The following is a 23,468-nucleotide window of genomic DNA, read 5'->3' as shown; positions in this document are numbered from 1 at the left end:
TAAACACAGCTTTCAGCTTCCATGGGAGGAGTGCTAACATAGCTATGCCTGTAAGTGAGGTCACCAGTGAGCCTCTTGGGATTGGTCCCTTTTAAAAGGGCACTGAAACTTCCACTCTGAGCTTTTTATTTTCCTGTAAGGCCTTGCACAGCATGACTCATAGCAGAAGCTGTTCTTAAAATGGAAAGAAACGCAGCAGCAACTAGTGTTTAGAAATGTCAGTTAATTCCAGCAAGGCTGCAGTAGTTGAACGACCCTGTAAAGTCATCCCACTCTTCTACTCTACCAGGACAGTTGCAAATTTGGGGATGGAATTCCTCTTCAGAGCCACACTAAGAGGTTTCTTCTCCCCAGCACTGCAGGCATGCACCCTGGCTCCCTTCCACCCAGAGAGGAGGGTGAGGGACTCAACAGGACCCTTCTGTGACAGGCAGGGTGCAGCAAACCCTGCTCCGGACTCACTGCCAGAAGGACACACAGCACCCCAGGTCATAGGGCTCCACCTGCACTTGGAACAAGGAGAGCTGCCAAGTTCTTGAAGGTTGCGGCTTAGTGTGTTCCTCTGCTCTCTGGTGACTGCTGGACAGTCTCAACCATAAAAGCAATCCCTGCTTGTATGTTATCCTTCACCTCTTATATTATCTGTCACAGCTCCTCCCATCTGGAAGAGCCATTCTATGAATTATTCTTTACCACCCCTTACTTCAGAGTATTCTATTAGAAGGGCAAAGGCTCGCTACTGATCACTGCTTTTGACAAGCAAAGGGTCTCATTAAAACAGGTTTCTTGTACTTCCCTGTGATGAACTGATTAAATTGGGTCACAATTACCAGGAAGAGGGTGGAGAGGTTGGGACCTGCTGTTCAACAAGGAAACTCACAGCTCAACCAGAGCAGGTTTGGTTTATTCGAATGACTCCATCCAATACTCTACACAGGTACCGAGTGGCAGCCGCGACAAAGCGCAACCGTCCGAGGAGAGCAGCGCCGGGGTTGAGTGCAAGCCACACAACTCACCACGGCCAGGGGAGCCCAAAGGTTCAGTTCATTTTATTTTTTTTTATTTTTATGTTTTTACAGTGTACATTGTTAAATAACGTAAAGAAAACGCCTGTAATTCAGAAACAGATTTTATGTGGAAAAAGATACTCAAAGTGTAATATTAAACAAAATAATTTAACAGTTCAGTAGCATTAGTTTATTCCTCTAGACTTCAGTTATTCATCCACAGGAGGGGAGGGGGAGGGGGAATCAATGGTAAATAAAACCAGTTCTTGCATAACATCAAGTGAAAAAACGACCTCAAACTTAGTAGATAAAAATTAAATAACCACGTGCTGCATATCCAGCCAATCGGTTCCCCTGGCATGAACGTTCCCCTTGTTTCATCCCTGCCTCAGGTCTGCCACTGCTCCCGTTCACAGAGCTCACCTCACCCCTCACACTGGGTGCCTTCAGGAGACCCCTCTGCATCCACCCTGGGACTCCTGCTTTCTGCCTCTTCCCCACGTGCCCACCTCAAGCCTCCTCTCTCCTGTACCTCTACCCTGCACTTCAGTTACAAAGAACAACCCCACTGGGCCTAAGGAACTGGAGCTCACCCCACTTGCTTTCACCCCCAGCCTGTACCCAACCCCATTGCCAAACCTGCTGTAAAACAAAGAGACAGGAAAGGAATGGAGCTCAAGTATTTCTTTGGAAAGATGAAAGAGCGAGGACATCTGCAGACAGAAAACTCCCTATTAAGGCTCCAGGGGGGCAATAGCGCTTCAGGAAGGAAACAGAAGAGGCAAGCAACATCTCCATGATGCGCCAGCTTCCAGGATACTGGTGAGCTACTCCCAAGTACCAGGAAGCAGTACCCTCATCCTTCACAGCTTTCTGCAGCACTACAGGAATACTGGCTGGTATTATTCTTACTTTGAAGAGGAAACCAGTATTTGTTTCTTTAAATAGGGAAGGGAGAATGACCAAAGCAGAAGGTACAGTACAGTTCCTCAGAGGTGACAGATAGTTACAGTCCTGGTACCAGCTTGGAATTTGATAAGAGTGAACAGAATCGTGAATCCTCCCAGACAGAGGAAACTTCTTGACGCCGGCTGTTTCAAGTACATCCATTGCCGGCAATGGACGTTGCACCAGGACATTCCTGGCTTACATGGATTTTACCAAAAATTAAATAAAATTAAGAAAAAAAAAAAAAGGAAAAAAAACAGAAAAAAGAAAAAAGAAAAGATAAGCAAAGCAATCCCAGCAGACCGGCCCACGCCAGCGGGCAATGGCACCTCTCCCTCGAGTCACAACCTGACCAAAAACCTTCACCACTTTGCCGGTGGAGTCTAACTGCATCTTCAGTTGGGCCTCTCCCAAAGACACACATTCTCCCCATCCTCTGTCCATTTCCGATCCAGACCTCCTGCCTCCGCAGCCAATACTGGTGAGTCCTGTCTTAGCTTCACTTGCACCCCTCCGTCCCCCGCCACAGCAGCCACCTCAGACCTGAGGACAAGCTTCCCCAACGTATGGAACACTGTTCCGGCCCGCAGCCTCCATGACTTCCCCCTCCAAACAGCTACTCTAAACAGTAACGGTATCACTAAAGAAGCTCTTAGGTACAAATGGTCCGTCCTTCTCTGAGCCTGCCCTGGTCCGCCTGGGGGTCTGCTGGGAAGATGACGCTAACTGCAGAAGCAATAGAAGTCCAAGGCACTAAAATATCCAGCAAGCATACTGGGAGAACAGACAAGTATTCAAGTACATTAATTTATACAATTTTACATTCACATTTATTTATCTAATACAATGAAAATACAAAGGAAAAAGTTAAAGTGTCTCCAATAAGTATAAGGATATAGCTAGCTTTTTTTCCCATTTTTTAACGTTTTTAACCCTCTATATTCCACTCATTTTTAAACTACTGTTGTCCAACAACATTTATATATCACAGTGTTTCCACATCAAAACTGATGGTAAGTACATGTCCGCAGGGAACTTTAAAAAATTCTTTTAAACAATTTAAATTGCTCTAATGCTGCAGTCAAAGCTGTTAATATCTTACTTAAAGCAGTAATGACCTATAAAGCACGGGCTGCACTGCAAGTCCATTCGTGTGCCCCACCATTTTGGAGCCAGATACGATTGACTGGGGAGAGGGAGAGGAGGGGGATTTGGACAACTTTTCTCCTGGTCTTGGTTCTTCAGGGAGAGATGAGAAGCGTGCTAAAGCCTCATGCTAGGCTTCAGCTCTCCCATCTCGACAAGTGTGGATTCAGCCTCAAACTAGAGAAAAATTATACAGCAAGACTGCATGAACTGACCCCGTGACTTTTCTTCACAACTCTTGATCCCAACAAGAGCAGAACCCCTCGGTCAAAAGCACTGCCCCATCATAAGGATGCTGATCATCCTCCTCCCCCTTCAAGGTGTATGGGGAAACTCCCTTTACAGAGAGTTGACGGCAATGGTTGGAAAAGAGAAATTCATTCCCAGTCTGGCAAGCTACCAGTTCATTGCAGCACTAGGAGTTGATACAGGGCCCCATCTCCCTCCCCATGTCCTGTCCCGAGGTCTAAGCCAGCAGGGTCTCCACGCATGGCTAAGTGGTCCGCAGGTTGGAGCCTGGAGGGTTGCTGATGGATTTTTGCAAGTTGCTGATGTTGAAGCTCTGCAGAGATGCGGCACCAACGGGCTGGAACTGGCCGAGCGGGGGCTGTGCTGGACCACTCGTCGCGCTCCACGGAGCGGCAAAAGACACTGCTGGGTAACCGTACTGCTGCGGAGGGCACATCGCCTTTGTGAAGGGACCTAAAGAGGTAGCTGATGCTGCAGAGATGGGTGTAGCACCCAGGGAAGATGTCATAGAGATACAGAGCTGACCTGGTGCTGAGAATTTTCTTGCCATTCCAGGGCCCTGGAAAAACACCCAACCCCCAAGAAAAGTTACACACCTGTGCTTAAAAAACACAGGTTTCCCCTTGCTCCAAAAGCCATTCCCAATGGATGTTGAAGAGAACGCGCTGTGGCTCTCCTCTTTGGTTATCCCCTTCCCTCCCACAGCAGGTGATACAATCCTGCACATACATGAAAGACAGAGCTGACAGCTTTCTACAACAGCTGTCCAAGCTCCCCAGCAAGCCCTGTTTAACACCCCAATGAGACAGCACTGACACAGTTCCTTACCCTAAACATTCACGGATTACGCCTTACCTCATAGTTGCTATGCCCTTTGCCAACTTTCTTGCCAGAGAGGTTCATGGCATCTCGGGCCCAGTTATCTACCAACTTGTGCAGGTCATCTGTGAAAGTCCCTTTCCGGCTTGAGGCAATAGCAGTAGGCTGAGGCTGAGGCGCTTGGCTGTTCACCGTAGCCCCGACTGTATTAGTGCTGCTGGTCCCTACAAGTACATAAAACAGGGAATCAAAACTTAGGTTAAAGCTCGTCTTTCTCTAAGTAAATGTAATAATTGTGGTAATGGTACATCAATAGAGAGCCAGTTAAAACGCCATGCAGGTTAATTCTAAGTTTCAATCCCAGGACACACCGAAGTGGGAACTACCAGGACTCCTACAGGCATTTTCCCAGATTAAGAGTATTCCATAGATAAGTTTACTTCTCGAGACGTGCTGCAAGTAGTCATCTTAAGAGGGGAATGGTAGCAGCCTACAGGCCTTTGTAGAGGAGAAAGGAGATTAGATTTCAGCACTGAATGACAGTAGAGGCACATCATTCTCTCATCCCGCACCTCTTAATTAGCAGCAACCACTACTGGCACAGGTCAATTCCACCTTGGAAGCCAACGCCGGATGCTGAATAAGGAGCAGTACAATCAGCATCGTCAGCTGCTCTGTAGCAAATTATCTCCACTTTGTAAAATGAAGACAAAAATTCACCCAGATTACGTAAAAAAGCCACAGTGAAAAACAGCAACTGTTGTTTCCAATAGCTGCCATACTTATGTTCTTGAGGATAACCAGATGGGACTGTCTTCATCCACCAAAGAGCCAGGATCAGCAGGGGAAGTCTGCACTGCATTAAATTGTGCCTTTTCCCTCTGAAAGCATTTTTTTGCCATTATGTTCAGATTTCCTATGTCAGAAGAACAAGCATTTCAGATGCAAACAACTAATAGAACTGAAAGAAGGCAGAAATGGGAGTAGTTTCTCAGAAATGTTTTGACAAGTTTTTCTATTTGCTGGGTTGATTCTGAGAACACAAAAAAAACCCTTAACAAATACCAGGTTTCAGTTCTGCTACAAAGCTTCCTGAACTTATCCTGTAAGAAAAATAAAGCCTAGCAGCTTTGTTTTGGATAGCCTCACTGTCCTCCTCCCACTTACAAACAGGCTACTGCACTTGAATTCAGGTTTTTTAAGAGCACACTTCATAACAGCAATCAAAGAAATTGCGCGCTACTGAGCTCCCCAGCAGCATGGCAAAGTATCCTCATGTTCAGATGTGGGAGCGATGGTTAACCACTAGGGCAGACTTTTTCTGAAGGACATGGTAAATGCAGAAAGAATCTGGATTTCTCAAATCCATTTTGTACAAAATCAAACGACATCATCAGTATCTGGCCACAGCAGTGCTAAACCCAGCAATCCTTGCAAGCACAGCATCCTCACCTACTTGGTTCTCAAAGTTCCTCAAACATTTCTGCCTGCTCACTCTGCAGACTGTAACTGGGAAATCCAAGGAAACCTGAGCTTATGGCAGGCATCTCTGAAGAAAAACAATTAAAAGTGGAGCAGCAAATATGGCAGAAGTGAAAATCATCTCTCTATTTCAAAGGCTAAATGGTAGTCGCTGTCTCTTGCCTGACTGCTACTTCACTTTCCCTGGCTATCAGCCACATTCCTTGCAACCACTGTATCAAAGAAAGAACTGGCTCCAAACCCCTGCAGGAATGTTTCATATCGAGGAGTGAATTAGGAAGGTGACGTACTTACTATGCAGGACAAATAAGCAAAGTGTTACTGCCTCTAGTAGTGCTGAGGAGGGAAGGATATGTAACCCTCTCACCAGTTCCAGCTCAGGTCTGGAAGTGGTTCCCGGTCTGGGTGCCCACAGGAGGAGCAGCAGTTGTTACAGGCAGGCAAATGCATGCAACAGTACACAGAAAAGGGAAAGAGAAGAAAAAGGTTCCCTAACGAGGGTGTGCAGCTGCAGCACAGATGAAGAGTAACAGGAACACACAGTAAGGTAGCAAAGGAAATCTACAGTGAAATAACAACCTTTAGCATGTATCATGTAGAAGGGGCTCAGAATACCATTACTTAAGAGCAATGATATGAAAGGTGAAATTAAAAGACAAATGAGGCAAAAGCAAGGAAGGGGTACTCAGGGGAAGCTGCCAAAACCAGTAACAATCACATTCCACTGTGAGGGCTCATGCAGGGATTGACACACTTGCTCCCATCCTCTTCATGATGGCCAGTATCTGCTTTTGGTATTTTACATTTCCACTTCAATCAACCAGCACACTGGTTCCTGGGCCTATGCTGGAGGGCTTCCTTTGGCCACAGAAGGGAGAGAATTAATCGAGGTATATACCACAGTGCATTCAGCTGAAAATACAAAAGATCATTTAGGAAAGCTTAACTGGCTTTGGTTCAGGGTGGGAAAGGTGGGAGGTTGCAAGAGCTTTGTCTCCAAAAGCCATTTTGTTAGGGAGCTCCTATCTCAGGTCACTGACAGACCAGCCTACGCTATTATAGGTGAGCTATACAGTCACCAAAGCTCCCACATAATGTCAACTTAAAAAATGACTTCTTGGGAATTTCACATTTTAGCTCTGATGTAGTCACTGCTGCAGAAACTGCCATCCAGAAGAGTCTGAGAAGGAAGTGCTTCAACTTGTAGCATTCAATGGAAACAACCCCTCACATTCCTGCTCGGTCACAGCAGCCATCCCCAGTTCTGCTCTGACATGAAGGATCTGAAGTGAAACAGGCCTGCCTCTCTCTCTCTCCAGCTTGCTACCATTAGTGCCTTCATTCTGCCCTTTTATATTTACCCCATGTAAACCAGCAGCCAAAAAGACACCTTTATAACAATCTTGAGTGACATGAGCACACAGGCTTTTCCTATCATCTCTTACTTTGGGAGATGTACTGGAGATCTGATGGCTTACTCTTACTCTTAAAATGTTGAAGAGGTACCTGAAATTGGATTCACCACTGAGGTGGCAAACCCCATCAGATCTGCAAACAAACTAGCTGCTCAGAGGCACAACCTTAGCACATTACAGTGAGCAACTGACCCCAGTGCTCAGTTCGCCCTTATTAAGCGATGAGCAGAGTTCCACAGTGAAGGTGAGGTTCTGCCTTGCCTCCACTTGTCTGTGAGAGTAATAGCCAGACTATTCAGTATACTGACAAGAGAGTACACATTATAGGGCATAACATAGACAGACATATGCTGTGCTGGAGACAGAGTCAGGGAGGTAAGGCTTCAGTGACCAGAAAAAACTGATGAATAGCTTTACAATCAGGAATCAGAGATAACAGAAATAAGATAATTACTACAGAGCTGGTTGCAAGGACAGACTTTTTTCACCATCTTCCCTGAAGCACAAAGAGAGAGTAATTTGTTAAAAGACAAGAGAAACAGTGAGAAATGTTTAGTATCAGGAAACAGTACAAAAAGCTTGGTGAGAAACAGAGGACACAGCACTGCAGGGCTCCTGGAGTCACTACTCAAGGATGTTCCTGAAGGAGGAAAACCCCAAGACTGGTCAGTTTAATCAGCTGTGCTTTCAGAAAGAGGCTCAGCCTCTTACATTTATTCTTCCCAAACTATAATGAAGAATGTCAGTAGACGTTACTGTCACAACTGGCCGTTATCCCAAAGGGAAAAGCAACTACACCTTCCATGTTTGTCAGGATGTACGAAGCATTTTTACAACTGTCAAAGTCTGACCAGTTTATAACATGAGAAAGATTTATTTGAAAGGTCAAGTGCTTTTAGTTTGCCACCTTATGTTCTCAGATCTGTGGAACGGTCCAGGCACTCCCTGCCAAGCAGTACCACTCTGTTTCTCCAGCTGCACAGTTAAAAGCATCAATTACTGCACTGTTTCCTCAACACTGGTGATTCTAAGCCAGCATCTCCTCCAGTTGCCACTCTCCACAACAGTCTGCAATAGCATTTCAAGGACAAGACTCCAGGAAGCAAGCAACCTGCAGTAAGCCGAGTGACAGCTAAGCTGCGCCATGCCAAGCATTACCTGCTTTTACAGGACAGCTACAACACACTTCTCAAAAGAAATCCATTTCCCTTAGCACCAGTCCCACAAGCAAGAGATACACATGCCAAAGTACTCTTACAGCCAGATGATGGTTGACTTGCAGCAAGCCAAGGCCTTATAAGTAAATGACACTCATATATGCAGTTCATTGTCAATTTTAGAAACAGAATGGCTGCTCTTTATATTCCCTACACCAAAAAAAGAGCAGGCCACACTTAAGATGATTTTTTTAAGTTAGCTTTGGTAAGAATTTAACTTCTTCCAAGAAAGGAGCCATAAAACTTGAGATTGCAGATGTCAGTGCACACCTGCACATTAATATACCCAGCATCTCAATTTGAGAAATTAAGTACTACTAGTACTTATATCCTCAAATCCAATGAAGTGGGATAGAGGTATCATTGCAAAACTGAACAGCCAGGAAAAATTCCTGCTCCCTCTGCCTGGGTCCCTTTCTCAGAGGATGGAGCTGGTTGCATTGCAGCTGTCTCTGCAGAAGGCCAGGCCCAGTTCCTGCACATGACACTAGTTCAGCTGTGCTACTGCTGACTGTAGCCAGACAGATGCTACAGATGCATGGTACTGTCATTCAGTGCAGCGACTGGAGCTCTTTTTACAGCACTTAAAGCTTTTTCATATCAAGTCATTCCAGAGGGTGGGAAATAAATGAACGATATTTAACGGGTCCAGCCTGCAGAAGCAGCATGGAAGGTGTTGCAGCACTGCCAGTAAAAAGCACCACATCAGCAGCCTCAGCTCAAGCGCATCATTACTTCAATCACATCAGAAGTTTGAGGCTCTCTTGTAAATTTGGCCTAATGCAACTACAAATGAAAGGATTTTGAGAAGAGCTGCAAGGTAACTTGTGAGGGTTAACAGGGTGTCTGAAGATGTCTGTTTGCCCACCTTTACTGCTATTCATTGAACACTTAGTGTACCTCCAATTTGCAGTAAAAGCTTCTAAACCTAAGCCCATTAGTAGGTAAGGATCTTTTGAGTTTGCCTGAAAATATTCTCGAAGTATTTTTAAAAACCCTCAACACTTTAGTCTTTAGCAATCCACCTGCTAATGAACATAAGTCAGTATTAACTGCCTACAGGTGGCATCAATGCTCTACAATATAATCAGTACTACTGCTGAGCACATACATGAACTTGCACCACAAGCATGCTGCTGAAGGAAGTCAACATGTTATAGTCCTCCACCAGTTACAGCAGCGTACAACTAAGGAATAATTTGGAAAACAAATTTTCCTCACTGTTCCACGAGAAAGACTACCTCACCTCCCAAGTCTCATGTCGGCTAACGTACGCTGAAGCGTAACTCCTAAGGCAAGCCAAAAGAAATGCCTGCTCAGATACAACTTGCCAACTCTCCCCAGTTTCTGTCACCTCACTGAACTGTCCTGAAAGTTTCCACCAAATGGAAATGAGTTCTTGTTATTATGTATTTAACACCAGAGAATACCTAACACGAGAACTCAAACTTCTAAAGGTGTGCGAAGAGCAGCTCAGCTAAGCCATGGGATGGGAGGGAATAAACACAAGGTGGGAGATTAGAATGGGCTGCATGAAATAGATCCAAGCAGCAGGAAAAAACCAAACAAACGAGAAGACCAAACAAAAACAGACAAGGAAGGAGTAAAGGTGTTACACACAAAGAGCCAAGCAGGGCGTACTCAGAAATCGGGTCCTCCTGCCACCAGGCTTGAATGTCACTCTCTCAGATGCACAGTTAAACTTCGCACAGCCTGTGAGAAAACAAGAACAGGAAGAACAGAGAAAGGAGAGGAGAAGAGACAGAACACCACTACAAGATGTTAGCAACTTGAGGTTGAAAGGGTGAAATGCATTAACATGACACACAAGAATAAGCCTCAAATTGGGGGACCAAAGAGTATGTAGACAATATACAGAGTGAAGAGACTCCCTCTAATACCTCCAGACATGAGGCCAAGTCTGCTGTGTTACTCTCTGGGACATAACCCAACAATAAGGTTGCAATCTATAGGAAAGCCAAATCCTGGCAAAAGTATCCAATTCTAAAGCAGTACTGCGCAACTCTAGATACAAGGAGATGATTCACGTAGCTCTGAAATACTTGAAAGAGCTCATTAAAAAAACACCTCTACAGAAAATTCTTCCAAAAAGTCTGTTTCCATTTCCTGTCTGTACTTCTCTGATTTCAGTAAAAACACATTAGAACTGATATATTCAGGTAGCCTGTGGCAAAGCTTTTCAAAGAGGTCCTCAAGGAGGCAAAAAAACCCCGAAACCCTGGAACAGCTAAGTTCAGAGAAGCAAAGGAATCAAGCTGTCATTCCCCACTCACTGGCAAACAAAAAAGCTCTCCCTAACAAATAAATCAGAGCTGTGACTGAGAAATTATTTGATAACATACTAATAACAAGCAATCCATGAGTAACTTGAGTAAATTAACAACCTATTACTCCTACCATTCCATCCTCCTACACTAGCTTTTCCTTCCAGGATAACTGTTTAACCCATGAGCCTTTTTATCATTTGTTGTTAAAAATTCCACTGACAGAAACAGCCAAAGCAGTTTGGAAGTCTAAAAGGGCTCTGAATCTTAAGAAAGAAGCTCCTACCACTTCAATTATCGGTAAACATCAAAGGTGCTCTGCCCCTTCCTTGGTCTCACTTCACACTTCTAATCCCCCATTATGGTCTGTCTTCTCATCCTTTCGGCCAATACCTTTCCCCCAGGTCAGCAGAACATTGCTTGCCACCACACCACTGCACTCTCTTGCATTCTCCTTAGTGTTTTCATTACAGCAGACAAGGCCACGCACTCTGTATTCATAACAACCTCACGCTTCACCTACATGTGCAGATAGAAACCTAGTTGCAAAAAACCCTACTCTTATCAGCCTCCACACATAGGTTAGAGGTTATCAGTCTAATTTTCCTGATGTATTAAAAAAAAAAAAAATCAAGTGTCATCAAGTTGGTAATTTTTTCACCAGTAACAACGGTGCAAGACTCAACACTAATTCCGTTCAAAGTCTTACCTTGGCCTGGTGCCGAAAGGCTTGGTACCGAAAGGGCACCGTCACTGGTAAAGGCAGAGTAGAGATTTTCACTAGAAGGTGAAGGTTTGAGGGGCTGTAACAAATGGTTCTGCCCAGTCTCTGGTACACTACCAGGAGGATGAAGAGTCTGCTGGGGGGGCAAGACCGATGGTGCACTTTGAGCTGACAGATTGCCTAGAAGAAGGAGGAAGGCAAAAAGTCATCCAATGTTTCAGTTTCCCCACATCATTTTCAAAGCTTCTATTGTTGTTCCCCAGGGACAGGAGTAAAAACAGAGGAAAGTCTGACTGGAACATTTACTAATGGAAAAAAAAAGGTTATCACCATTTGGTCAAGCATGACAATCCACGCAAGAAATGGGTAGGCAGGGGGAGGGAACTGCTCCAGTTTCTGGGAAAGCATTAAGACTAGAAAAATTCTTATTAAGTTTTAAGGCAACTCTGTGTTAGCTCACTGTCACATGCTCACACACAGCTCCCATCTCATGTAACAAAATCAAAGTGAGCAGCCAGGGGGGCTGGATACAGAAACTGCAGCATGATGTGGAATTACCAAAGTGAACGTGCAAAAAGCAGCAACAAATACTCTTGGTCACAGTACTGGCCCTCCAACATTGTTTACTTGATGCTGCAGGATTTGACAGACATCTACAATGACCCAGCAAGCATCTGACACCCAAATAATTCAAACAGAAACAACTATTTCTGAGTTCTGTTTATTATAAAAAGGGTTTTAGTAATAGAGGAAGCCTTGACAACTGGAACTGCTTCTCGACTTGTAAGTACAAAAAAATTTTAACTCCATTAAATAAGAAGATCTCTACTTTAACATCCATCAGTTGCAGCTAAGTTTCTGAAATGTAAGGCCACAGAAACACTGTGCTTAAGTGCTACTAAGGTAGTGAAAAATCACCAATCAAATCACAACTTTAAAATTGCTCTTACAGAACAGCATCTTTCAGCAGATTACAAAAGTCACAAGCAAGACTACCAAATAGCAACAGCAATTCCAAAAACCATCTAGTAATCCAGGTGGTGGAAGAACTGGGTCACACCCCACCCTCCCTCCAAAAAAGGACAAGACAGAGACACAGACATAGATCTAGGAATGAAAGATGGTACCTTGTCCGTCTTATCTACGCAAAAACTTGAAGTAAGTCTCACCTGATAGCTGAGGGCTCTTATTTCCCTGTGAGCTGCTACGACTGGACTTGCTGCCTTTTCCTTTAGTAGGTCTTCTTCTCCTTCCTGAAAGTGGTGCAGCTGGGGGAATAATTACTGCAGGTGGGGCCTTTCCCAATTTCAGGTACAGTGACTCAATCTCCTGCTTCTGGCGACTCTGCAGCTCCTGGATTTCTTTAAGGTGCCTAGCAAGTTAAAAGGAGTATGACTTAACCAAAATATATACACGTATGCACACAATCCCTGCCCTCCAGTCAAGCTTGACCGGCTTCTTTGGTCAAACTCTCATTAGCATTTAAGGACAGAGGAAATAAATCTTTACCACAAATAACCACTGAAGGTACCTGGTGGGACACTTGCCATTTTCTGCTGTGCTCTAACCCTGGCTAGAATTCCAGCACAAAGTTCCCAATGTTGTAACCATAGAACCAGCATAAATGGAAGTACAAAAAAACCCTTACACCTACACTGCAGAAGATCAAATAATCTGGCACTTAAATGCTACAGGAATAGCTAGATTACTCATTTTCTGAGACATACGGCCTTGGAGACGTCTACATTTGTATTTGCCTTAAGGGCTTTTTTTCAGAGCAGTTGCATACACAAGGTTTAACATCACCAGCTGCGCTAAAAAAAGTTTGACTTTCAGCATAAATAAATTAGCAGGTCACATTGCTCAACTTCCAATTTTTTTTTCCAAGCCAACAAGGATCCTTCAGGAAAAGGAGAATGACTGGAAATGCCAGAAATGCACATCAGAAATACAGAGAGTTGCGTGTTATTTTCAAATGAGACACACACTATTCACCACTAACTACTGAACTTCAGATGTATGGAAGCTTTGCACATCACTGCACTCTTATCCACAGTGCAGCAATCAATCTCAGCACATACAGTAAGGTCACAGGTTAAAAAATGAAGCACAGCAAACATGCATTTACCTTTTTTGTCATAATTGCGCACTACTACTTTCCTACGAAAAAAATCTTACTTCCCACCAACACTGACAATGGGTCCTGACACTTATCAAAGGTTGAGTCTTTTAAAGTTTACTTTTGCTCTTTGTGAAAAGTAGAACACAAATGAAATTCACACTAATCCTGCTACATATATTTCAGACATGACCACACAAGCAAAAAAAGCCTTACTTCTCCCGTAACCGACGGAGTTCCAACTTCAAGTCTTCATCTTCAATATCCGACTCATTGTCACTGCTCATGTAGGAAGAGTTGAATGAGTTGCTAAGGCTCTGAACAGGGAGGCTGAGCTTCGACCCCAGGGGCTGGAGGGAGTCCGGGCTCCCCGAGCCATCATCCAAATCCTTAGCCATCCCGCTTAGGAAGGCGGCCTCTGGTTCAGAAGACGGACCATTCATGTGCGGGGACTGCCTCGAGTCCAACTCTGTTTTCGGAGCTGCAGCTGAAGAAGCAACTTGTTCCAAGCCCACAGAGAGAGGAAGAGTCATTGGCTCTTTCTCTGCACAGCTGACCTCATCCCGAGTCTTTGACACTGTAAAGCGCCCAACTTGATCCGTTGTTGTTGTTACCTGAAAGCGCCCGACCTTAGTAGGCTGACCAACATCTACTGGCAATTGCAGCACAGGAACTGTCTGAGGAATGCTATCTACCACATCCAAGGAAGAGTCAACAACAGCCTCACTTTTCCGACTGCCAGCCTGCTTTACCAGTGTACTCTCTGGGCTACTGCCAGAAAGAGATGAAGAATCAGCAGAGGTTGTTTCAAATGGCACTGGCTTAGTTTCAGGTTTGTCGCCCTCTTTTAGCACATCATCCACTGCCACAGACACCTAGAATAGAAATACAATCATACAGACTTTCTTAGTTCTTCCTTAACACAATGCTTTTGTTTAGCTTAATAGTAAGATGCATCTGAGAGGGAAAAATAACTCATTTCTTTGGTATGCCACAAAGCAAGCTACTGCTTCCCTCCAAATAACACAGTGCCACACAAAATAGTACTTCTAAGCAAACTAGAGGATTAATTCCAAGAAACACAGCAGACTGAGAGGGGACTTCCTTCAAAAACAGGACATTCTACAGTGAACACATCAGCACTGTTAGCCAAAAAGCAGCTAGCATTAAGACCAAGGCCAACAGTTACACAGCTAAAGCCTGACATGGTAAAATGCTGTATTCACAATGCTAGACCTACATGATGGAGTGCAATCCCTGCCCTGAATGAAAATAGCACCTGCACAGAGCACTGCATTCATAAGCTCAACACAGACATTTTTCTCCCCACAGAAAAATCCACCATGAGGCCCACTTTGCTGGAACTATACAGGAACTGCTCAAAAATCCTTTATCGACAACCAAATGAGTTTAACATCTCCTACCTGAAATCGTCCCATCTTAAGAACACCAGCTCCTGCTGTAGTAGCCATAGCACTGCCCTCTCCACCACATGATGCTGAAGGTAAGGAAAAGGAGAATGGGATTTTGAAGAAAATGAGCAACCAATTATTTGAACTCCAACTGTTTCTTTTTACCTACTTCAAACTCAACTATCAATTAACTCCTAACAGGACTTTGCATTCATGCAACCTCACCTTTTTTTAGAGCTTACCATAGAGAATATCAAGACATGCTGTTAAAATGAAATATTTTCCTATCAAGATCCCCTGCACAGTACACTTGCTAGAAGTACACTTAAAGATAGCAGTAAAAAAAAAAAGCGCACACCGATTTCTAACAGGGATGTGAAAATAGCCAAAGAATAAAAAGCTTGTTTTAATTCAATAGCCACACTGACTACCTACACTTCACAAATGCTGGAGACAACTTATTAATAGGAAAGTGGCATATGCTATAAATCACATTTACTCAAAGCAGTCTGCCTGAAGCTTTCTGAGCTGGATTCTTAGGTATCAGCTCCTAATTTTGTTGCTGTATACACTGGCAGTGTAAGGTTACAAAGCTGAGAAAGAACATTCTATTTTAAATGAGCTGTATTGGACAGCTTGTTGTGTTAATTAAAGAAGGTTTGTTTATTTTTACTTTCTATCTAAACTTCAGCAGAGAAAACCCAATGAATTTTCCACCAGATAAATGAGTTCTACAATATAGTTCACCACCATTATTTTCCTGCTGCTTTTATTAGCTTTTGCAGGTTTATCATTGAACTTCAGAGGCATAATAAATAATGTTTTCTAGATAGTTATTAAATAATTTTAGTACCAGATTAACTGTTGGTTTTTAAAAGGAAGATTTTAAAAGCTAAAACTATTAGGGGAATACTGACAGAAAAAGTTAGTAGGTTAACCCTCATTTCTCTATCTAAATGGAAAGGAAAAACTCTCAGGTTAGGAACAAGTGTCCTACACAGAGAACACAGCACAATAATGCAAAATGAGAAGTCTTAATGTTGTTGCCAGGAACATTAACACAAGACAGAAAACTGTTCCTTCAAATCCTGAAGCTGTACCTTATCAGCATACTGGAGATTCTTTGCAAGACTTAATTTAGCATTTTGGACAGCTTTAAATCCTAAATGAGTTACTATAATACACATACATCATTCCACTCTCCTGGCCTATGATGGAAAATTTCAGTCTTGTTACTGAAAACTAAAATGATCCTTAAGGAATTGCCACCATATGATTTACTAAAAAGGGCTATAACCTTCTGAGTTGTTAGTCTGTTCAATTTTAGGTCATATCTGCATGCTCACAAAGCATCTGAAGTAATCAAGCTTGTCTTACCATCCTTCAGAGACTGTGTTGCTGTGGACACCAGCCCAGTAACCGTTGTAGATGCCACTGAGGGTACAGACTACAGGTTCGAGGGGGAAAACAAAGTAAAAGAATCATCAGTTTGTCTGAATGCCAACAAACACACCATATAACATATTACATGATCTTTACTCCCACCAGAGTCAAAAGTATGACCCACAAGACAAATGCAAGAGTTCTTAACCTCTAAAACAAGCAACATTAACGAAATTCTGCTTGCCTTACAGCCCCAAGGCTGTCAGCAGAGCATCCTCTTTTGCTTTGCAGAAGTTATACATAAGTAGCCACTTGGGGATCACAATGTCAATCACTATCTTCATTTTGTATCAAAGGTTATTATTATTGTCTTAAAATTTCAGACCCACACTTGAAACATCCCTCCCAATTTAAGGCTGACATATTGCCATACTGCTTCTATATTGCTCTCCCCTTATTCTGTAGTCACTTCCCCTTCTAGTTTGATGACACTGATGGCATCGCCACAAAAGCTAAATTAAGAACTAGTACCAAAACCAGCCTCACAAAATACATACTCTATTGCCACACAGAGACTTTTTCCACTTTTGGTTGACTCAGTCCCACCAACTGGAAGATGACTCTTCATTTTTATTTTTTAAAGCCTAAAGGCTGGTCTACTGATATTAAAGGCAGTGACCTAAGAGCACAGTAACACCAAAGTTTTTCAAGACTACTGAACTGCCAACACTGCAAACGTACACAGGCAGGAGCAGATGTCACTGGAATGGTCTCTGGACTAAGGGTTCTTCTCAGCTTAGCATCCAGATCTTCCAGTGGCTGTTGGGACTGAGAAAGGAAAGAGTAAACAACTATCCAGCACAGGAGAAACACGTCACATTTGAGAAACAGCCATATTTCATATTAAAATTTGAAGCAGTCAGTACAGCTTCCATATTTCTATCATATTCCCTTTCTACATGTTTGCATTTAGCATGTAAAGCACAGTAAGAGTGGAAGTAACTTAGTCAATGTATCTGGTGAAACACAATAGAAAAGCAGCATTAACTGGAACTTCTGTTGTTCCTGGAGTTAGCACATAGCTTGCATTCTCACTCTTAAGAGCTGAGCAAAGATGCTGCAAGCATCTAAGTCCTACACTTCTTGATAGTTGTATCATGGCTTATCTAAAACCTTGAACTCAGTCAAGTCAATTAGGAAATAATAATATAGAAAAACTCAAAAAGATGACAACCTGGATAAAGCAAGACTGAGGGTAACACAAATTAAAAAAATAATAATTTAAAAGACACACCACTTAAAAGTTCCCTCAAAGAAGCTCCCTGGATGGACTGACTTGAAGAGGAAGAACGAAAAGAGCCAGAATCTTTCTTAAGTATCCTTATTACTTAGATTTCAGCTGTGAGTTGGCATCCAAGACATTTCAAACTTGGCCAACTGAATTGGGGAGGGGAAGAGAAAATACAAACACAATACAAATACAATAATTCTGAGTGAATCTGAACTTTTCTTATTGAGGGCCATACCCATAAGATACCTATAGAAGAAGAAAGTGTTGGCAGACAGAACCAAAGTTGCAGTTCTGATCATGCGGAGTAGAAATTTTCATCTAAACTTCGATATCATTAACCCTTCTAAATCTTTTATACTAAAAATTTAGATCTGTTTTTTAGAACTGAAGCTGAGGTCACGGCAACATACAAACATAAAACACAAAGACACAGACCTGTATAATGCTTAGCAGATAAATGAGCTAATTAATTTCAGTAATACTCTAAAATAAAAAGGACATTTCACCTGAATACTATGTGATTCTCATCACTTATTTGCACAAGATGATTTTTTCTTCAAGTAAACAAAGAGTTAAGGTATCTGAATGATCAGGAAATAAAGATATCTGTATGGAACAAAGGTACCAAAATAAAGCTTGGAAATGTATCTAAATACATTTAAGGAATAAACAGAACAGATATTTAAGAGGAACAAAATATCCAAAACTGGTCTTGAGATGACATTTCTTTGCCTGCAAATCAGGATTCTGGTACTCAGGAAAAAAAGTTGTGCAAAGAGCTCCTGACAGGCGCAGTAAGGAAGGCAAGACTACCTACTTTCAGACAAGCCAGTACTTTTCCAGATAGTATTATGTGATAGCAGCAAAAGGCTCAAAACAGTCAATTAGATTTGATCCAGCTGGTCTCCTCCAATTTCATCTCACTCCTGGGGCAGGCTTTAGAGTTCAAATGAGAAGTGAAATTAGGTAAACTGTTTGCAAAGGACAAGCAGCAAGGGATCTATATTTGTGCCTCTTCCATACCACAAATCCTGCCAGGAAGACCTATGACAAACAGGAAGAAGCCGCCCTTTTGCAGTGGCACAGTGGGCTGAGTCACATAAGTGGCTGCAAGTGCTTTGAATTTGGGGGAAAATATTACTTATATATACCCAGCTCCAAGCAATGACAATAAAAAGGATTATGAGTTTAGTGTGACTGATTTTAACCAGCTGCCTCCAGGTCCCTTTGCTGCCTTTGCTCATGATAAGAGCACAGATAAGAAGTACCACCAAATTATTGTCTCTTCTTCAGCAAAACTATACTTGAGAAAGAAATGGCTAAAAGGATAAACCAGCTCCTGCCTCCAGAAGCCACTGGGGGGAAAAAAAAAAAAAAGTGTTACTTCCTAACACTGCCATCTTACAGCTCCACATAAGTTACTCAGCTTCTTGATCAGTTTGGAAGCATAAGATATTAATTTCCTGATTACTCACAGGGCAGTAATATGGCCCTTTCTCAGCCTGCTAGGAAGGAGCTACATAAAACCAAGTACAGCAGCACTCCTTTCCATGACAGGCTTCAAGAGCCGTACCTTCACTTTCATAGTTTTCTTATATAAAGAACATAAAATTCTGCCTTTTCACACTGAATAATACTTTCCAAGTAGCGGATAGGTTCTCATTGCTTACAAAAGATTCAAACATGCTTTAGAATTAAAAATAAGAGACAACCAAGAAGTAGTTCTAAACACAGAGGGCATGTGAGAGGACTACTTTATTAAGGTCACTGATTTGCGTTTGCTCCATCAGATGGAGACCAAGAAGGTGGCAAAGTAAGAACAGACAGCAAGAGATGTCAACTTAAGGCACGTTGTAACTTAGGTCAGCTATACTGTTTCCAGTCTATGCAAACTCAAACTTGAGAGATTCTGAAGATATCACAAAATAATGACATTTACTGGGAGAATTCAAGAAACTGCTGAATAAAGAGAGTGTTTCTGCATAGAGAACACTGCAGGAAAAAAGCTGGGAAAGTTTAAAAGGGAGTATTAATGTCACAACCAACAGAACTACACAAAAGCAGCTAACATGCCCTGCTGTTAAACTCTACTCATGCCTTTAGAACCACGGTCCTCACATTTAAAAGACAGAAATGGAAATACTACTCCAGCGGTATCTTTGAAGATTAGTCCCCCAATAGATGTAATTCAGCTTTTACAGTTTTAGCTTTACAACATGAGCCATGATAACCCATTAACTAAAGTCACCTTAGCACAGTTTAGATTTGCTGTTCTCTAACACTATTCCTTTGTATGACACTCAGCTTAAATCCTTTCAGATTGAAGTTTTCTCATGGAGCTATTGTAAATCAAAAAAAAAAAAATACCCAAATGAACAGCTTGCAAAGAACTAAAAATGACCCTGAAGTTTATTTTTAATTCCCTCCCACAGATGATACTTGAACTCAAGAGCTCCATCGCAAGAGATGAGAGGGAGAATGTTACCAGAGTGTTACAGAGAAAACGTTATCAAAGTTAGCTCAGTCTGCATTAAATAAAAAAATCTTAGTGGCCAAGAAAGCAAAGAAATCAGGCCATAGCACTAGTCAGCACTCTACAAATTTTCATACTGTAGCTATTTTATAGGAACTACTCTTAAATTATATTTAAGTATTCTATTATGTGAATTATTTCTTTCAATAAAATTACTGACTGCAATTCAAGCTTTTGAACACATATTCTAAGACTAGTCACTGTGGACACAAGCCACAGGTGGAAGAGGTTAATACTCTAAGCAGCACATATACACAGGAAACACCAGATGTAACACAAAATCACTCTGAGCTTTAAGCAGGTACCAGATGGTACCAACTTGAATCCTATCTTCTCTACAGTTTTGAATATAACATTGTGATAGTTCTGTGCCAAATGTACTTCAATATAATTGTGTAGAAAGCCACCTTTGCATTAATCCACAAACTTCTTTCAAAAGCAGCACAACTATCGCATGGTCTCATGGGTTTTGTTTGGTTATTTTTCAGGGTTTTTTTTTCATACTGAAGTGTAATGTTCCCATGTTGCAACTCATTACACATCATTCAGAAGATCCATAAAACAGTTTTGGTTTAATACAGTTCCTTCAATTACAGTTTGGTTGGGTTTTTTTTTTCCCATTTTTAAACAGAAGTGAAGACAATTTTTGTGCTCCTGAGCTGATGACCTGTCCAATCTGCATACAAAATATCCAAGCTAGCTATTGCATATAAGGACAGAATCTGAGTAAGGGAAAGCCACTATTACATTTCAGCTCATGTTTATGATCAGGATCTTCAAATACTTTTTGCATAGTTGAAAGCCTTATGAAATCAGAGTGTAGGAATAACCACAAAAATACAGAACAGAAATTCTGCATTTTCATTAACATTTCATTATAGTATATACTGCTTCCCTGAAGAACTATTCTTTTGCTACTAACCCTTTTCAAGAAGAAGACAGGTTCAAGTTTTCAGCACACACTCACCTGTTATGTTTTTAAGGAAACCCTCTAAAGTTCAGATTAACACACAGTAAAAACCCAAGTCTGATTAACTGTTCCTGTATTTCAGACACTGGGTACAGCATCCCAAAGGGAAAGCTACACATCCAGCGCTGAAGTGACTCTGGCTACTGCTTCAGTTACACAAAGGGAGTTACTCGGTCAAAAGGAAAGAAAAACAAAGACATTAATAACATGCAATGGAGAGTTTAATTGAAACATGCTCTTTGAAAGGAAAAGAATCGGATAAAAAACTGCCAAGTTGTGTAGCACCTGAGTTAGTGAAGGTCCTGGAAAAGGTGGCAGCGGCTCACTGGATGGAGTGGCAGCCGGAAGTTCAGAACCTATTGGTAGCACCTATGGATAACGAAGAGGAAACGCGAGTCCATCAGACACGGAACAACAGAAGGATCAGATACCAAGCTACAGTCTTTCATGTCATACAACAGAAGCTTCAACATTATTTTCTGTAGAGACTTCCTTCCTGGAGAGTTAGCATAGAGTCTGTAGGGAATTTCACAACAAAACTGGGGGAGTTGTTTGTTTGGTTTTGCTTTATTTTTTAATCCAGATTATCTATGAGCAGCCACAATTTCCAGTTGAAACAAGCTGCTGTGTCGAGAAGCAAAGTATCTTGAGGCCATTATTTTCAAGTCTGCAAGAAATGCTACAGTAATTATTTCAAAAACCAATTATGTTTCCAAGAAGCTTCATTTAAAGGGCGCAGCACTGCACTCAATCTCCTTGCAACAGATCTATGTTAACTGCCCATTAGCAATGGTAAGCTATGTGCTTGTGGCAAATTGTTCCAAGCAACATGACTTGAGAACAGGAACTGTCATGCCTAAGGATGTCTCCACTTGTTGAAAAGCAGATTTATAGACCTCTCACACCAATCTCTTGATCCATCACTTTTTTTTGAACCTGAAGGCTGTTGATGACCCATAGAAGATGACTAGGCCATGCAACTGGGTAGGGGGAAGTCATCCAGGTTATATGGAAGAGGTTAGAGAGACTTGAAAGGTTAGAAGGACGCATCAAAGCCTCTCCGCCAGGTCAGACAGTACATTCCAGTTAGTTATTTCCATTGTTAGGCAAGTGGGAAATTCTAGGAATTAAGCGATCCATTACACAATTTGCAATTCTTACTCTCAGCTGTAATCCTGAGGTTTGACCATGACTTTGAAGTTTAAGAAACACATTGACAGCCCTACGAGTTATAGCGTTGGTCAACCGACTTTCCTAGTCAGTTGGGAACACTGAGCACTGCTGGATATGGGTAACTGGCACAAAGTCTATTCTGGTCCTCAAGAAGAACCAGTTCTAGCTTGCCATTGTTTTACCACAGCTTAATTAACAGTTCAAATTGCAGTAATAAGTGCCTGGTGAAGATAAACTCCATTATTATCTCTGTCCTCCCAAAAAATGTTCCAGCAGGTACCACACAAAGTTGCATTTCCTCAGCTTTTTTGTACACTAGGGGCATACACTTAGATGTTACCTGTTCTGAGGCATGATGAATTTTTAAGCTGTGGCAAGTTAATGATTTTGTTTATAAATAAGACTCAATACATACTTTAAATAAATTCATAAGGCAAGTTAAAATACATGTAACTGTCTAGGTTAGCAGGCTGCCCATAAACAAAATACACAGCTTAGTAAACCCCAGAAAACTAAAGCAATACGCTCCTTAAAGCTCAAAAACAACACACAACCTGAAACTAAGATTAAGCTTTGGAAAAAATCCCAAACTAATTCAGACGTGAAAGCTTCAAAAGAGGTAGTTTTTCCACAACTGACAATCAAAACCTGCAAACATTTATTACATTTAAACCCAAGCCTTTGTAATTACAGGTTTGCAATTAGCAGGTAACTGTTCCTGAACCAATACCAGTTCTTATTATTTTCTAATCTTTCTTTTCTAATTCTCAACTTCATTTCAATATAAATGAATGCCTCTGTCTGCATTTCCTGCCAAGGCTTCCTTGGCACATACTCTTGCTCCTCCATGGCAGATATTTTCAGCTTTGTTTGAATACAAAGACTAGAAGGGAAAGACTACTAATGAACAGAGATGCTAGACGCATGAGCTCAATTTAAATGGCCTGAAACTGGTTAATAGCAAGGCTGGCTAAAGAACACCAACACAGGGTATTGGTGAATGGGAAAGTACCTTAGAGAAACAAAAAGAAAGCAAGTATTAAGGATTTTGGTTTGTTAAAACACCTGAAACTTTCTTCAACCTATTTCCATTTAACTTTGAAAAGGAAAGGACTGCAATAGTTTAGAAATTGAAATGCACTGTCTCCCAACACAGGGAGTCATTTAAAAGAATATAGTTTCACGTCTTGGTATCTCTGGTTCGGTTCACATGCTGTTATGTCATGAAGGTAACAACCTTTGTGCCACAGCTCAAGCTGTTACTATAAGTCAAGACTATTTCTTTCATAAAAAGT

General features: G+C 41.9%; 1 protein-coding gene across 11 annotated transcripts in view; it reads right to left on the bottom strand.

Annotated features, from left to right (window-relative positions):
- Positions 1-2,762: 2,762 nt before the first annotated feature.
- WNK1 (WNK lysine deficient protein kinase 1) overlaps positions 2,763-23,468 on the bottom strand; it is a 104,585-nt gene continuing 83,879 nt past the window's right edge. For 6 of the 11 annotated variants that reach the window (XM_062616615.1, XM_062616616.1, XM_062616624.1 and 3 more), the window contains 11 exons: positions 21,286-21,369; positions 16,948-17,034; positions 16,201-16,270; positions 14,836-14,909; positions 13,628-14,286; positions 12,462-12,664; positions 11,278-11,472; positions 9,904-9,996; positions 7,521-7,562; positions 4,206-4,393; positions 2,763-3,909 (listed from right to left, as the gene is read on the bottom strand). In XM_062616615.1, the coding sequence (XP_062472599.1) occupies positions 3,595-3,909; positions 4,206-4,393; positions 7,521-7,562; positions 9,904-9,996; positions 11,278-11,472; positions 12,462-12,664; positions 13,628-14,286; positions 14,836-14,909; positions 16,201-16,270; positions 16,948-17,034; positions 21,286-21,369 (2,010 nt within the window). In that variant the 3' untranslated portion in view covers positions 2,763-3,594. The remainder of the gene's footprint in view (positions 3,910-4,205; positions 4,394-7,520; positions 7,563-9,903; positions 9,997-11,277; positions 11,473-12,461; positions 12,665-13,627; positions 14,287-14,835; positions 14,910-16,200; positions 16,271-16,947; positions 17,035-21,285; positions 21,370-23,468) is intronic. The other 5 variants (XM_062616617.1, XM_062616618.1, XM_062616619.1 and 2 more) reach the window with 5 other exon arrangements.

The sequence above is a fragment of the Pezoporus occidentalis genome, unplaced genomic scaffold, assembly GCF_034315485.1.
Source record: "Pezoporus occidentalis ecotype Australia unplaced genomic scaffold, CSIRO_AGI_Poc_V1 ctg19, whole genome shotgun sequence".
Lineage (NCBI taxonomy): Eukaryota > Metazoa > Chordata > Aves > Psittaciformes > Psittacidae > Pezoporus > Pezoporus occidentalis.
This window is presented reverse-complemented; position numbering and strand designations above follow the sequence as displayed.